General features: G+C 47.3%; 1 protein-coding gene across 1 annotated transcript; it reads left to right on the top strand.

Annotated features, from left to right (window-relative positions):
- Positions 1-312: 312 nt before the first annotated feature.
- CCDC198 (coiled-coil domain containing 198) lies at positions 313-14,381 on the top strand (the record flags this gene model as incomplete). The annotated part of the gene is given in 7 exon segments (XM_084208638.1): positions 313-481; positions 5,324-5,400; positions 11,111-11,164; positions 11,168-11,197; positions 12,214-12,312; positions 12,727-12,892; positions 14,164-14,381. Coding segments are annotated over 7 exon segments (813 nt in total).
- Positions 14,382-14,763: the final 382 nt, after the last annotated feature.

Here is a 14,763-nt window from a genome sequence, read left to right as displayed (position 1 = left end):
CCAAAACCTGAAGATTTAGCAAAAGACCTGCTTGCAGAAATACCTGCAGGCCGGCTGAGGGGGTGGCCCTGGTTGAAAATCACTTGTAGGTAAAAATCAAAGTTTCTCCAGGGCTTGGCTCCTGAGCTGCTTCCCCCTCTGTCCTCCCTGCAGGGAATGGCAGGGATGGGTCAATGTTTAACCCAGCTGGGAGGGACACCCGTGGGAGCTGGCAGGGAGCTGGCAGGGCTCTGGGAGGCTCACGGGGATCCCTCTCCATGCTCAGGTGCTTGAGGGGTTCTCCTGCTCCTCCCGGAGCCCTGGCTCTGCAGGATGGGCCTGAGCTCCTCCAGGGTGACCAGGGTGGCCCCAGGGCCCAGCCAGGGGGACGCTCTGGGTGCCCTGCCCAGGGAGCCAGGGCAGCCCCCAGGCTGGGCAAAGCCCATCTTCCAGCTGGAGCTGCCTCCCCTGCGGGAGACCGGGCACGGGAGAGCCTCTGCAGGTGAGGGGACACACCTGGGGCACAGCTGGGGCACACCTGGGCACTGCTGGGCACTGCTGGACTCACCTGGGGCACACCTGGGCACAGCTGGGGCACACCTGGGCACATCTGGGCACTGCTGGGGCACTGCTGGGGCACACCTGGGGCTCACCTGGGGCACACCTGGACACTGCTGGGCACACCTGGGCACACCTGGGCACTGCTGGGGCTCACCTGGGGCTCACCTGGGGCACACCTGGGCTCACCTTAGCACACCTGGGGCACTGCTGGGCACTGCTGGGCTCACCTGGGCACACCTGGGCTCACCTGGGCACACCTGGACACTGCTGGGCACACCTGGGGCACACCTGGGGCACACCTGGGCACAGCTGGGCTGGGGGGCTGCAGGGGGGGGCTGTCCTGCCTCAGCAGCTTTGAGCCGTTTTTGCCATTTCCAGCGTGAAAAAAAAAGTCAATTGCTTGTTTTTAAAATTTTAAAGGTTTAATAGTAATAAAAGGGTTGTAAAAATAGCAATACAATTAGAGTAGCAATAATTTGGACAGTTTGGATTAGGACAATGTGAGACAATAGAAACAAAGAGTTATGGGTGGTCTGGGTACCTTTTCTGGGCAAAATAAGCCCAAAAAAGGACACCCATTAACAGAGGATTAACCCTTAAAAACAACAGCCTGTTGTGTATTCATACATCTCATACATGATGCAGAAATTCCATTCACACACAGGATTCTGTCTGGGCAGTATCAGCTCCTTCCTCTGAATCCTAACAGTGGCTGAGTGAGGCAGGAAGAAGTTCATTTCTCCTGATAATGGGGCAATAAATTCTCTTTCTCTGAAGGATTTAGGTGTCCTGTGGCTGCTATCTCACTGCTAGTCCTTTCTTTAGAAAAAAAGTATCTTACATAGCATAATTTCTATTTTAACCTTAAGTTCTAACCTAAAACTATATTTAACACAGTACTTAAGAGAATTAATACAGCATTACTTTCTAACACAACACATCTAATATTTATTTTAATGTTTGCCAAAAGCCAATCATAAAATAGGCATTTTTCACACCAGGGTGTTTCAGCTTTGGGAAAACTCATTTTCCTCTTCCACTGTTTTGGAAAGTGTCTCACCCAGCAGAGCCCAGCTCCTTGCCCCCATCAGGCACCCCCTGGGAACAGCCCAGCATCCCCTGGCACCCACCTGTGACCCCACCCAGCCCTTCCTGCTCCCCTGTCCCTGCCAGGCACACCTCTGCCCCAACCAGAGTCAGATCCTGGCCAGGCAAACTCAGCCCTGCAATCAGTGACAGACCCCAGGAGCAGAGGGAGGCACACAGCCTTCCCTAGAAGCATCCCTAAACTCCATCCACTCCCAAATCCTTCCCAGAGCTCTGCATCCCTCTGGAAGAGGAGCTGCAGCTCTCCACAAGGATTGGGATGCTGGGAATTGCTTCCCACAGCTCTCAGGGGAGTGTGGGGAGGAACATCCATGAAAACCAGGGGGGTGGGAGGAAGGGTGAGGCAGGGGGAGGAGGATCTGCACCCCCAGCATCCCCCCCCTGCTCTCCCATTCCCAAAAATCAATTTCTGACCCACACCAAGAGGTGTTAAGCCCTGCTGCTTCACCAGAGGCTGGATGTTTCCTCCAGGATCATTCATCAGGTGGCAGCAGGAAGCAGTGAAAGCAAATAAACCTCTGGAGTGATAGCAGTGACATTCCCAGAACTGAGGTTTTGGGGAGAATACAAATCAGACCTTGCTGTAGGAAGGCAGGTTTTATGTGCTCCACGAGAGCAAGAACAACCAAATGTTCCTGTTCTGGAAAATTACCACTGGGCATTTAACAAATGCTTGTTAAAAAAGGTGTATTTTATTTAAAAAAAATTAATAAATGCAATCTTCCATTACTTTCCATTTTCAGAAACAAGATGAGTATGCTCAGGAGGACTTGAGTGAAGTATTAACTCGAGCTGCTGTCAAAATAAGCAAAGCCTCCCAGAGAACAGGTTTTATTTGGTTCATGAGGGTTCAGCTCAGCTTATTTTAAATCCAGATTCCCCCAGAGGGGAGGATCTGCTGCTGCTGAAGTGCCAGGGTGGAAAACAGGAGAAGAGGAGCCACAAGGATGCCTTGAGCTGGAGTTTGGTGGTTTGGGGACAGCCAGCCCCAGCTCTGTGCCTGCAGAGGATAAGGACAAATGTCCTACAAGGATAAGGACAAATGTCCCCATGCATGGATAGGATGGCAGGGAAAAATTCAGAACAGCCCCAAACACAAACCATCAAACCTCATAAGGGAGAAATAACTTCCTCAAAGCCCTACCCTTCACCTGGACAAGCTTCTCCTAAAAGTCACAGCCACCTCCCTGTGCCTTGTCCCCGTTCCCATCTCCACCTCCTTCCCTTTTCCTTTCCCCTCAGAAATTCCCTGTGCCCCCACTGCCTGCAGGCAGAGGCAGTAACCCCCTTTTTCTCTGACAAGCTGTGTTCCCTGCAGATCAGGTTTGTCTCCAGAGGAGCCTCCTGGGCTGGGAATGTTCCCTTGGGCTCCCATTCCTGCAGAGCTTCACTCCATGGTTAAACATTGCCAGGGCTCTGCAGAACATTCACCTGCTGGAGGAGTCACCAGCTGCTCTGCCAAACCCCAGCACCCTCACAGGACCTGGAATTCCTCCCTCTGAGGGTGGTGGGGCACAGGCACAGGGTGCCAGAGAAGCTGTGGCTGCCCCTGCATCCCTGGGAGTGCCCAAGTGTTCCAAGGATGGGGCTTGGAGAAGTCTGGGATAGTGGAAAGTGACCCTGCCCATGGCAGGGGGGGAAAAAACAAAAGATCTTTAGGGTCACTTCCAACCCAAACCATTCCATGATTCTGTGATTGCCTTCTCTCTCTTTCCCAAGAGCCCAGCCTGGGCATCTGCCATGAAGTTCCCCATAAACTGACCTCCAAAATACTGCTTTTCTTGTTAAATATGACTAAAATTGGATTCAATTTGACATCAGCTAATGTTCTTCCTGCACTTTATCCCCACCCCTCCTCCCCTGTTACCTCCTCAGGAGCTGCTCAGCCACACCTCACTGAGCTCCAGGTGTAAAATGCCATTTGAATGCACCAGGACAGCCTGTTGGGATGGCAAGGTGGGATGAACAGATAAAGTGTGTGAGGGAAACACTTCCTGCACGTGCAAGTATTTATTTGTGCAAGAAAAGAACAAAAGGGGCAGTGGTGTCCAGCTGAGAGCAGCAGCACAGAACAGACCCGAGCCCAGACCCTGTCCAGGTCTCAGAGAAAGCTCTGCCCTGTTTTATGAAAAATCCTTTCCTTAGGGTTTTTCCTCCTGAGAAGCTGAGAGGCCTCAGGAACAAAATGTAAACAATGATTGTCTGCTGCTGTGGGATGCAGCAGGTGGATCTGGGATTGGTCTCATGTGGTTGTTTCTAATTAATGGCCAATCCCAGTCCAGCTGTCCAGACTGTCTCAGTCAGTCACAAACCTTTGTTATTCATTCCTTTTCTATTCTTACACAGCCTTCTGATGAAATCCTTCCTTCTATTCTTTTAGCATAGTTTTTAATATAATATATATCATAAAATAATAAACCAAGCCTTCTGAACATGGAGTCAGATACACCATTCTCTCTCTCCCTCGCCAGCATCGGAGTTGTTTATTTACAATAGTGCCCTAATAACTAACAGGGATCACTGGTGTGTAAATGTTCTTTTGGGCTGGGAGTGCACCCAGCCCTTCCACTCCTGCTGCTGCAGCCCAGCTCTGCCACCTCTGGCAGTAAATCAGCAGAGGTGTTATGAGTAAAGAAAAAGGGTTACCCATTTTTTTAAAAGTTACAGATTTACAAACTGAGCCGGTTGCTGGCAGAGTTCCTTGTTAGTTTCATGTTGCAATCACCTGTTTAGAGTCGGTGGTTAACTCCCTAGTGTTGAGAATTTCCCTTTCTGTCAGTGAAACCCTGGATGGCTCTGTAGGGCAGTGACAGAGGGGACATCGGGGGGCACACAAATGACCTCGGAGCCAGCATGGCACGGGAAAGCCACCCCACCCAACTTACCTAAAAGACCCCAAAACCAGCGAGCTGACACAGAATTAAGGGATCAAAGTGATGTCTGGAGGTGAGGAACAAAGTCAGAGCCTGTGGAGATGCTGAGACCTTTTTTGCCCCTCGGTCCCACAGAGGACCTGGGTGGGAGGCAGGACTCAGAAGGTCAAACCAAAAAAAGAACAAGGGGTATCCCTGGTGCTCTGGTGAGGATGGAACCCCCAGGTCTGCATGCTGAGGTGTGGACACAGCTGCACTGTGGTGTGAGTGCCCTCTGTGCTCCCAGGTGTGCTTCTCCCCACCTGAGCTGATCACTTTTAATAAGGGCATTACAAAGGGGAAAGATCTCCTGCCCTGTTTGTTTCAGCATTGCTCAGTCCCACCCAAAAAAACAACAATAACCAGGGGCTGAGCAGCAGGACAAGACCCAAAATGCTGCCCTGGGCCTGACTTTAGCAGGGCAGGCAGCAGAGATCAGGGGTTGCTTGGCCAGCTGATGGTTACAGGGCATGGGATGAGGAGAATCCCTTTCCCACCCAAATCCCAGGGGCTGGGAGGTGCCACAGGAGAGCCAAGGATGGTGATGGTCATATTTAGAAGCATGAGTGGCTGCAGAGGGAGGCTGGAGAGGTGTTTGTTAGAAATCACAGGCACACTTTGCTCCTCTAGAATATTCCAAGTGTTACTGGAATACACAGCCAGGGAGTTCAGTGGGACCTCCACCCCAAAAACAGGGCACAAAGCTATTGCTGAGTGCACCTGAGCACCCAAAAATAACTTCATCCATTTCTTTAACCTTTAAGGGCCCCTCTCTTGGAACACCTTGCCAGGACAGGATGGGACCAGCATCATCAAGCAGCACCCACCTCGGAGGCCTCAGGTAAGAAAAATTGAAATTTGGGTCTCCTGCAGCCAGGTCTCACAAGCTCTTGGAGATCTCTTTCACACCCAAGATAGCTCAGCCACCTTAAAAGGCATAAAATCAGCAGGATGGCTTCTGTGGCAGTGCTGGAAACAAAAAGTTTTTACTAAAAGGCAAAATAACAAAACTCTTTACAGAGAAAAACCGAGCCAGGTGCAGGAGGTCCTCTTGCCCCTGGTAAAACACCTCACAAAAGTGATTAGTTTCTTTGTTCTCTTCTTTTTCTAGAAAATTGTTCAGGTGGGACTTTTTGGCTCCTGTCCAATTAGCCATCCTTAAGTTTGAGGTGATGTTCCCCAGGTCCTATGAGGTGGCTTTTTCGCTGAGAAGAGAAACTCTTTGGGTTTTTTCTTCTTTTTTAAGGAGGCAAAGGATAGTTTTGTCACTCCATCAACAGGGGGCACATTCCTACATTGAGTGTGGAGCTGCTCTGATGGACCCCTCCCCGTGGGCTTTTTGGGGACAGGGACAAGTGCCACAGCACTGTGGGGGGAAGAAAATAAACAGCAAATAAATACCCTACAGGAAATAAATACTCTATAGCAGCACAAGGGGGAAGTCCTGCTTTTGGGTGCTCGTGAGCTTGTGTGCTCTGGAGACACCCAACAAGGACACCTGTCCCAGTGTGGGACCCAGGGCCACCTCTGCTGGGGTGTCCCCCTGTCCCTGGGGGGGTCTGGGCACCTGCAGCCAAGTCCTGGTGCTCCCATGGGGACAATGTGGCCAGGGCAGAGCCCATGGCAGGAAGGTGCAGCTGGAATCAGGTGGGGATGGTTTTGGCTCTGCAGGGGAGGCACCAGCTTCGGGGCAGAGATGGGGAGGCAGACAGAGATGCTGTGCATGAGGGCATGGGGAAAGACACAGCTATTATTATTATTATTATTATTATTATTATTATTATTATTATTATTATTATTATTATTATTATACTTCCCAGACCCATTCCTCCCCAAAACCCAAACCCCACGGCTCTACCTGACCTGACAACCAAGGTTTGCCTCCACACAAGGGCTACCCTGACAAAACTACAGCTCAGAAATATCCTCAAATCTTTATTTCTCTCCCCTGTGCTTTGTGGTGATTGTGAGGGTTCCCAGGACGAGGTGAAGATGAGAATCTGACTCCAAGTTCTCAGAAGGCTGATTTATTATTTTATGATAATATATTATAAGAAATGATCTACTAAAACTATACTAAAGAATAGAGAAAGGATACATCAGAAGGCTTCACAAGAATGATCATGAAAGCTCGTGACTGCTCAGAGTCCAACCCAGCTGGCTGTGATTGGTCATTAATTAAAAACAATTCACGTGGAGCCAATCAAAGATGCACTTGTTGGTAAATGATCTCCAGACCACATTCCCAAGCAATCAGGTAATTCTTGTTTTCATTCTTTTCTGAGGCTTCTCAGCTTCCCAGGAGAAGGAATCCTGGCAAAGGGATTTTTCAGAAAATGTCATGGTGACAGTACTTGGCACTGGTGAGGCCACAGCTCAGATCCAGTGTTCATTCATGGGCATTTCTTCCTAATATCCAACCTGAATCCACTTGGAGCTGCCTGCTCTAGTGAAAGGGGGTTGGGACCAACCCCTGCTCATGACAGGGGGTTGGTCCCTAAAGTCCCTCCCAACCCAAAAATTTCAGGTTTCCATGATCCTGTGAACAGTGAACCCACTGGAGCAAGGATTCCTTGCTTGAGACCCCCTTGCTGTGATGATGATCATTTAAACATAATAAAGAACAGAAGAGGCACCAGATGGGGTCACTGGAAGCTGCTCCCCTCGGGCTGTGGCTCTGGGGGACCCTGGTGGCTGCAGAGCTCAGAGGTGGCCACGAGCTGGGGAATAACTCATCCCACCAGCTGGGGAATAACTCATCCCTGGGTCTGGTGGGATGCTGCAACAACTGAGCCCACCTGCACCCTGAAAACTCTGAAAAACCCCAATCACTTGGTTTTAAAATTTTAAAGGTTTAATAGTAATAAAAGGGTTGTAAAAAATAGCAATATAATTAGAGTAATAATAATTAGGACAATTTGGATTAGGACAATATGAGACAATAGAAACAAAGAGTTATGGATGGTCTGGGTACCTTTTCTGGGCAAAATAAGCCCAAAAAAAGGACCCACGTGAACAGAGGATTAACCCTTAAAACAACAGCCTGTTGTGTATTCATACACCTCATACATGATGCAGAAATTCCATTCAAACACAGGATTCTCTCTGGTCATCGTTAATTTCTTCCTCTGAATCCTGATGGCATCTTCAGGGCTGAGAGAGGCAGGAAGTTCATTTCTCCTGATAATGGAGCAATAAATTCTCTTTCTCTGAAGCATTTGGGTGTCCTGTGGCTGCTATCTCACTGTGAGCCCTTTCTGTAGAAAAAAAGCATCTTACATAGCATAATTTCTATTTTAACACTTTGTTATAACCTAAAACTATACTTAACACACTACTTAAGAGAATTGATACACCATCACTTTCTAACACACCACATCCAATATTCATTTTAATATTTGCCAAAAGCCAATCGTAAAATAGACATTTTTCACAAAAACTGTCACATGGAACCACAGCTTCCTTCAGAAACCTTTGGCCAGCACGGAATTTTAATCACTGATTTTATTTCCACCCATTGTGTGTTATCAAGACTGTAACTGTTAGCCCTCACCTCGGGACACAGACTCTGCCAATCCCACCCTGTTCTGCTGCTGGGTAGGATTGTTCCCAGCTCCAGCAAAACCCTTTTCCCCATGGGAACACTCTCAAAGGCAGAGGAGCAGGATGGCGTGGACCTCAAGGACCTGGAGGATCTTGGTCAGAGAATCTCTGCGGACAAAAACCCGTTTTGTTCCCAAAAACTAAAGGGAAAAGTCGATTTTCCAGCCTGGGACAGAGTTTTACCCAGTTGTGTGGTTTTTTTTGTCTTGCCCAGCAGGGCAGGGTGATGGATTGGGGGCTGGGGGAGGTTTTCTCTCTCACCCACCCTGTGCTGATGGTCCTGGTGCCTTCCTGGGGTGATGCCAGCCTGAGCACAGCTTGTGGTGGCACAGGTTTGTGGTGGCACAGGCTTGTGGTGGCTGCCATCTAGTGCCACCTTCACTCCAGGCTCGGCTGCGCGGGGATTTCTGACGCTGACAGAGCTGAGCTTCTGCTCCTGGGCAGCTGAGAAGCCTCAGAGGAGAATGAAAACAGCAATTATCTGATTTGCTTCTCTCGTGTTGGCTGCTTTGGGATGTGGCTGGAGATTGTTCATCCAACAGGTGCAGGTTTGATCGGTTTAATGTGAATTATTTTGACTTAATGACCAATCACAGCCATCTGTGTCGGACTCTGAGGAGTCAGTCACAAGTGTTTATTATCATGCTTGGTAACTTTCTGTCTGTATCCTTTCTCTATTTTTTGGTATAGTTTTAGTATAGCATAATTAATATAATATAGCATAATATAGCATAATATGACATTATATAATATGATGTAATATAGCATAATATGACATTATATAATATGATGTAATATAGCATAATATGATGTAATGTAATATGGTGTAATGGAATATAATATAATAGAATATAGCATAATATGACATTCTATAATGTCATATAATATATAATATAATATGTCATATAATATAATATAACATAATATAACATAACATAATATAATATAATATAATATGTAATATAATATAGCATGATATGATATAACATGATATAATATAGCATAATATAATATAATATAATATAATATAATATAATATAATATAATATAATATAATATAATATAATATAATATAATATAATATAATATAATATAATATAATATAATATAATATAATTAATATATAATGCCTTCTAAGAACATGGGGTCAGACTCATCTCTTCACCTCATCCTGGGGACCCTGCAAATCCCACACTTGGCACTGGGGACTAGTGGGGAGTTGCCCCTTTTACAGGACACTGATTTTCCCTCCTGCATTTTTACAAGGGTCCTAAATGACAGCTCAGGATTCAGCAGCAGTTCTGTGCAGACATGGCCTTGTTGAGTCTTAACTTTTTTTTGGTTAGGATCGGGATTAAATGTGTGAGATGGTGTTTTTTGTTTGGATTTAGATGCTTATTCGTTTTTATTTATATTATAATTTTATAAGTTGTGAGTTTTACAGTATTTCATTTTAGTAAATTTAAAAAATTGAGTTGCATCTTTTTTAGAATGTTTTAAGGATAAATTGTTTAATTAAGAAATTACACTTAAATCATTTTTATTTTTAACTTAATAACTAAGTATTTGGGGTTTGTAATGTTGAATTTTTTATTTAATTATGTAATATTACTTACACTTATGAAGAAGAAGGATTAATTTTTGTTATAAAATTTTTATCTTAATATATGTTTTAAATAATATATTTTCATATAGAAATATGAAACAGTAAATAGAATGTAATGATAATGAATTAAATAATAAATTTATTATCAAAATACCAAATAATAGATAAATATTAACAAATATTTTAATATCTATTTTAAAACTTTGAACTCGAAGTTCTCTACGATTTGATATTATACACTTTTATTTAAACTATATACCCAAAATCTTAGTTCTATTATTTATTTTAATTCTATTATTTATTTAATTTTGGAAGTCTTCTCTGCATCCTCAGGTCAAATGCAGTGTTCCTTTAGGGCTCGGTGCCTGCCAGCACAGAAAATCTAAAATTCTCAGTACCCAGAGTTCCACCACGTCCCCATTTATGGGGCACTTGTTCATAACCAAGGAGTTAATGGTGTCCCAAATAAAATACAAGTCAGGTGTCCCAAATAAATTAAAGTCAGGTGTCCCAAATAAAATACAAGTCAGGTGTCCCAAAGCCCTTTACGACATCCCCTGTAATTTTTATTAAGCTGCACTGAGCTCCCCTCCTGGAAGGGAGCTCCAGCTGGACTCTGCACCCCTGGGAGTGTTCCAAAGCCCTGTGGATGTGGCACCTGGGGACATCATTTAGTGCTGGGGTGATGGTTGGGATTGATGGTCTGAGGGGTCTTTTCCAGCCTGGTGATTCCATGGATTCCAGGCCATGGAGTGACCCAGCACCACCTCAGAGCTGGGCACGATTCAAGGAGGCTCCTTAGGACAAAAATCCGTGCTCAGAGCAGCCTGTAGAGCAAGGCTCTGCCTGTTTTCACCAGCCACCAGAAAAGGAGCGGGGTACCATGCACAGCTCTGCAGAGAGAGGTCTTATCCAGGCTGGACAGAAGGACAGAAGGAGCTCCAGGTCTGCTCTGGTTGGGATCTGCCCTTGGTGACCTGAGAGGATTCTCAAGATTAAATTTACACACTCAGCTTTGCCATGAAGCAATCTGAGCTGTGGTTTGGCTTCACTCTGGGCTTGGAGGGAGCTTTGGGTGCTCAAAGAGAATTACCTGCAGGGATGGAATTGCTGCCAAACTGGGGCTTTGCTGCCTGTGCTGAAGTGGGAAAGATTTCCCAGTTTTGCCACTCCTGAAGGACCAAATGATGCTCATCCCCCTGAGATGCCAAACTCCTTCCTGTGTCCCAAGCAGCTGGGCCAGAATTAGAGCTGAGAAAATGTCAAGGTAGTTTCATAGCCTGTTTTATGACCCTGTGGAATGAGCAATGCTAAATATTATATATAAATATTGGACTTGCAGAGGCTTGAACCTGCCATCCCTCCACCAGCAGTCACTCCTGTGAAGCCCTGGAGTTAGCCAGCAGTGGCTGCAAGCCCAAAACCAAAGGTGAGTGCCTGAGTTTGTGCCATTCCCCAAGCCATTCCTGGCTGCAGGCTCCTTTCCCTCCCCATGGGGCTCCCTGGAGGGCAGGAGTTGGTGTTGAAGCACTGGCTGTGCTCCTGTCCCTGGCTGAGCCCGGGACACTGAGCTGAAACACTGGTGGGTGAGAGGATCCAGAATAAGGAGAAAGCAGCCTGGTCTCCAGCATGACAGTTCCCTGGATGAGATGGACCTGCTGAGCCAGGATATTTAATATTTTAGAGGCTGGAAGCACGAGAGGCACATTTTTTAATGACTTTCTTGAGCACTCATCACTTGCAGTTGGTGGGGAGAAGGGAGAGACCTCCTTGCTCTCCCTGACAGGAATTTGGGGCCAGGTGGGGCTCAGGCTCTGCTCCCAGGGAACAAGAGGTGACCTTGTGCCAGGTCTCAACTTATGCCAGGAGAGGTTTAGGTTGGATTTCAGTGAAAATTCCTTCCCTGAAAGCCTTGCCAGGCATTAGAACAGGCTGCCCAAGGCAGTGATGGAGCCGCCATCCCTGGAGGCGTTTCAAATCCACGTGGATGTGGCACTTGGGGACCTGGGTCAGTGCTGGCCTTGGCAGTGCTGGGGGGACAGTGGGACTCCATGACCTTAGATACCTTTCCAACCTTAACAATTCCACAAGCCTGGTTTAAAGGCTGCAAACACCGTGTGCCACAAACAGCCCCTGCATCCCCGAATATTCAAATGCTGTTCTTCCCTTTGGATCATCTTGGAGAACTCAAGGCAGTAACACCTGGGGGGCAGAAGCACGAATACATTGAATACATTGCTTTAATGAAGTTTTTTCCCCTCCTGCCCCTGAGCTGTGGGATAAACTGCAAGCACAGTGGAAATCTGAATTCCTGCAAGTTGGCTACGCCCGGAGATGCTGGCTGCCTTTATCCGGGAGTGCCCGAGGGGTTTGTGAGCTGGTGGCTCTTCCTTTCTCTTTCAGAAAGTGCAGAGGTATTTATCTGCATCTTTAAATACCTCGTAGGTGCTGCAGAAGAGGGGGCAAAGCCTGAATCCCCTCCCTGGCAGGAGGCAGCACTTGCACAAGCTTCAGATGCTGGACCTGACCCGCAAGAGGAGGGAGGTAATGGCAGGGTGGGTTTGGGGAGGAGATGATGGGGGTGATGGGGATGATGGGGATGATGGGGGTGATGGGGGTGTCTCTCCCAGAGCTCTCACTGGGAAGGTGGAAGGAAGCTTTCCCCTAGGCAGAGGGTTGGTGGGGAGCATCCCCAGGGCCCCCGGGATCAGCGATCACCTGTGGTTTTTCCAACGCTTTGCCCTCGTTTGGCCATGGCTCACAGAGAAACCACAAATCCCCGTCCCAGTCATGTTCTGTCATGTTCTGGCAGGTTCCATTTGCTTGGGTTAAAGCGCTCGGCTGTGCAATTATTTCCAGGGCCAAGCCCCTGACGCTGTGCCACGCCGAGCTATTAAAGCGCATTAAAACACATTCGCGCCTCTGCCGCTCCTGTTGACAACTCATTTGCAAACCCAGGCCGAGCTGCAGAGGAATCTCCACAGGGAGGCGAAAATCAATAAGCAAAACATCAAGGAATTCAGCCCCAAGGATGTCCTTGACGCTCCCCAGAGCGCTGACAGCGCCAGAAGCCCGGACCCCATCCCTGCTGGGCACAATCAGCCTTTTCCTGAAGACGGCCCTGGTGAGTGGAACAATTTTCCGAGGTGATGTCAAACTCACCAGCCCTCCTAAATGCCATCAGAGAAGCTTCCCTGTGGAGGATGCTTCCAGTGCTCCAGCTCCTGCAGGGATGAGAGGCAGGTTCAGGGGGAAGGCTGTGTTTGCAGGACAAAGCATTGGAACGCTTCAGGGAGCTCTGGGGGTAAATGTGACGCTCACCGAGGCTGATCACTTTTTGGGTTTAGGGTTTTTTCCCCCACTGTCCCTACAGAAATGGATCTCAGCCACCTCTTCCTCCTGACCTGTCCAAGGCAGGAGCCCTGTCCTGCTTTGCCTGCGTGTGACAACCTTTGGCACAGGCTGGGAACGTTCCACCAAGGCTGAAAGGGCTTTGTGAAAAATGCCATTCACTTGTTTTTAATATTTTAAAAGTTTAATAGTAATAAAATGGTTATAAAAGTAGTAATACAATTAGAGTAATAATAATTTGGACAATTTGGATTAGGACAATATGAGACAATAGAAACAAAGAGTTAGGGACAGTCCAGGTACCTTTTCTGGGCAGCACAAGCCCAAAAAAGGACCCACGTGAACAGAGCATTAACCCTTTAAAACAACAGCCTGTTCTATATTCATACACCTCACACATGATGCAGAAATTCCATTCAAACACAGGATTCTGTCTGGGCAGTGTCAGCTTCTTCCTCTGGATCCTGACAGCACCTTCGAGGCAGGAAGAAGTTCATTTCTCCTGATCATGGGGCAATAAATTCTCTTTCTCTGAAGGATTTAGGTGTCCTGTGGCTGCTATCTCACTGTGAGTCCTTTCTTAAAAAAAAGTATCCCACATAGCATAATTTCTATTTTAACATTTTTTAATAACCTAAAACTATATTTAACACACTACTTAAGAGAATTAAAACAGCATAACTTTCTAACACAGCCCATATAATATTCATTTTAACATTTGCCAAAAGCCCATCATAAAATACGCATTTTTCACAGCTTAAATCAGTGAAAAACTCACCTGAAGCTGAACTTCCACCAGGAGGAAGGGCAGCAAACCTGGCTTCCTATTCCCCTGTGGTTCTCCACCTTAGCTGTGTTGCCCTTGGGGATAAAGCCAGACTCTAGAATCTCACCCAACACAACCCCAGGGAGCTCTCAGGATTTTCCTTCGGTGCCTCTGGCTGTCCCCAGCCATTCCCAGCTCAGCTCCAGGTGGCTGAGCAGCTCTGCAAACCCTTGGTATTTTGTTTTTCTTCTCTCCCCTAGGAACCACGTGGGCTGGAGGACTCTGCAGGGCTGAGCCCTCCCTGGACAGGAGGGGCAAGGTCGACCTGTGGTTCTGCAGGGAGCCACGGACCAGGGATGTGTTCTGGGACTCCTCCAGCACAGGCTCAGAGGAGTGGGAGGAGAGGGAAGAGAGGATTCACCACAAACCCACGCTCGTGAGGACCAAGACAGAGAGAATTTCCCTCTTTGATGACTTCTATGACAGGGATTTCTAGTGGCATGTGCCAGAGAAACAAGCCCCAGCTCTGCAGGGGCTGGATCCCCCCAGATGGATGGGCTGAGCCTGGAGACAGTGAGTGTGGAGGACAGGAAAAGGCAAATATTTATAGCTAAAAAATACAGTTTTGAGCTAAAGGGGACATTGCAATTAAGCTCTGTACCTGTCACAGATGCCATCCTTGTTCTGGACCACAGTCCCCTGACTTCCAAAGCAGGGATGGAATTGTGGCTTCTGAAAGCATTTTATCATGGAATGGTTTGCCTTGGAAGGGACCTTAAATATCATCCAATTCCAACTCTGCAAGTGTTGGAAGTGGAATATCTGTGAGTGTGGGCCAGTGGAAAGGACATCTGGAAATGAGGAGCTCACTGATGTGG

This window comes from Fringilla coelebs (genome assembly GCF_963513975.1).
Source record: "Fringilla coelebs genome assembly, chromosome: 6".
Lineage (NCBI taxonomy): Eukaryota > Metazoa > Chordata > Aves > Passeriformes > Fringillidae > Fringilla > Fringilla coelebs.
The sequence above is the reverse complement of the archived record's forward strand: the minus strand, read 5'-3'. Positions and strand labels throughout refer to the sequence as shown.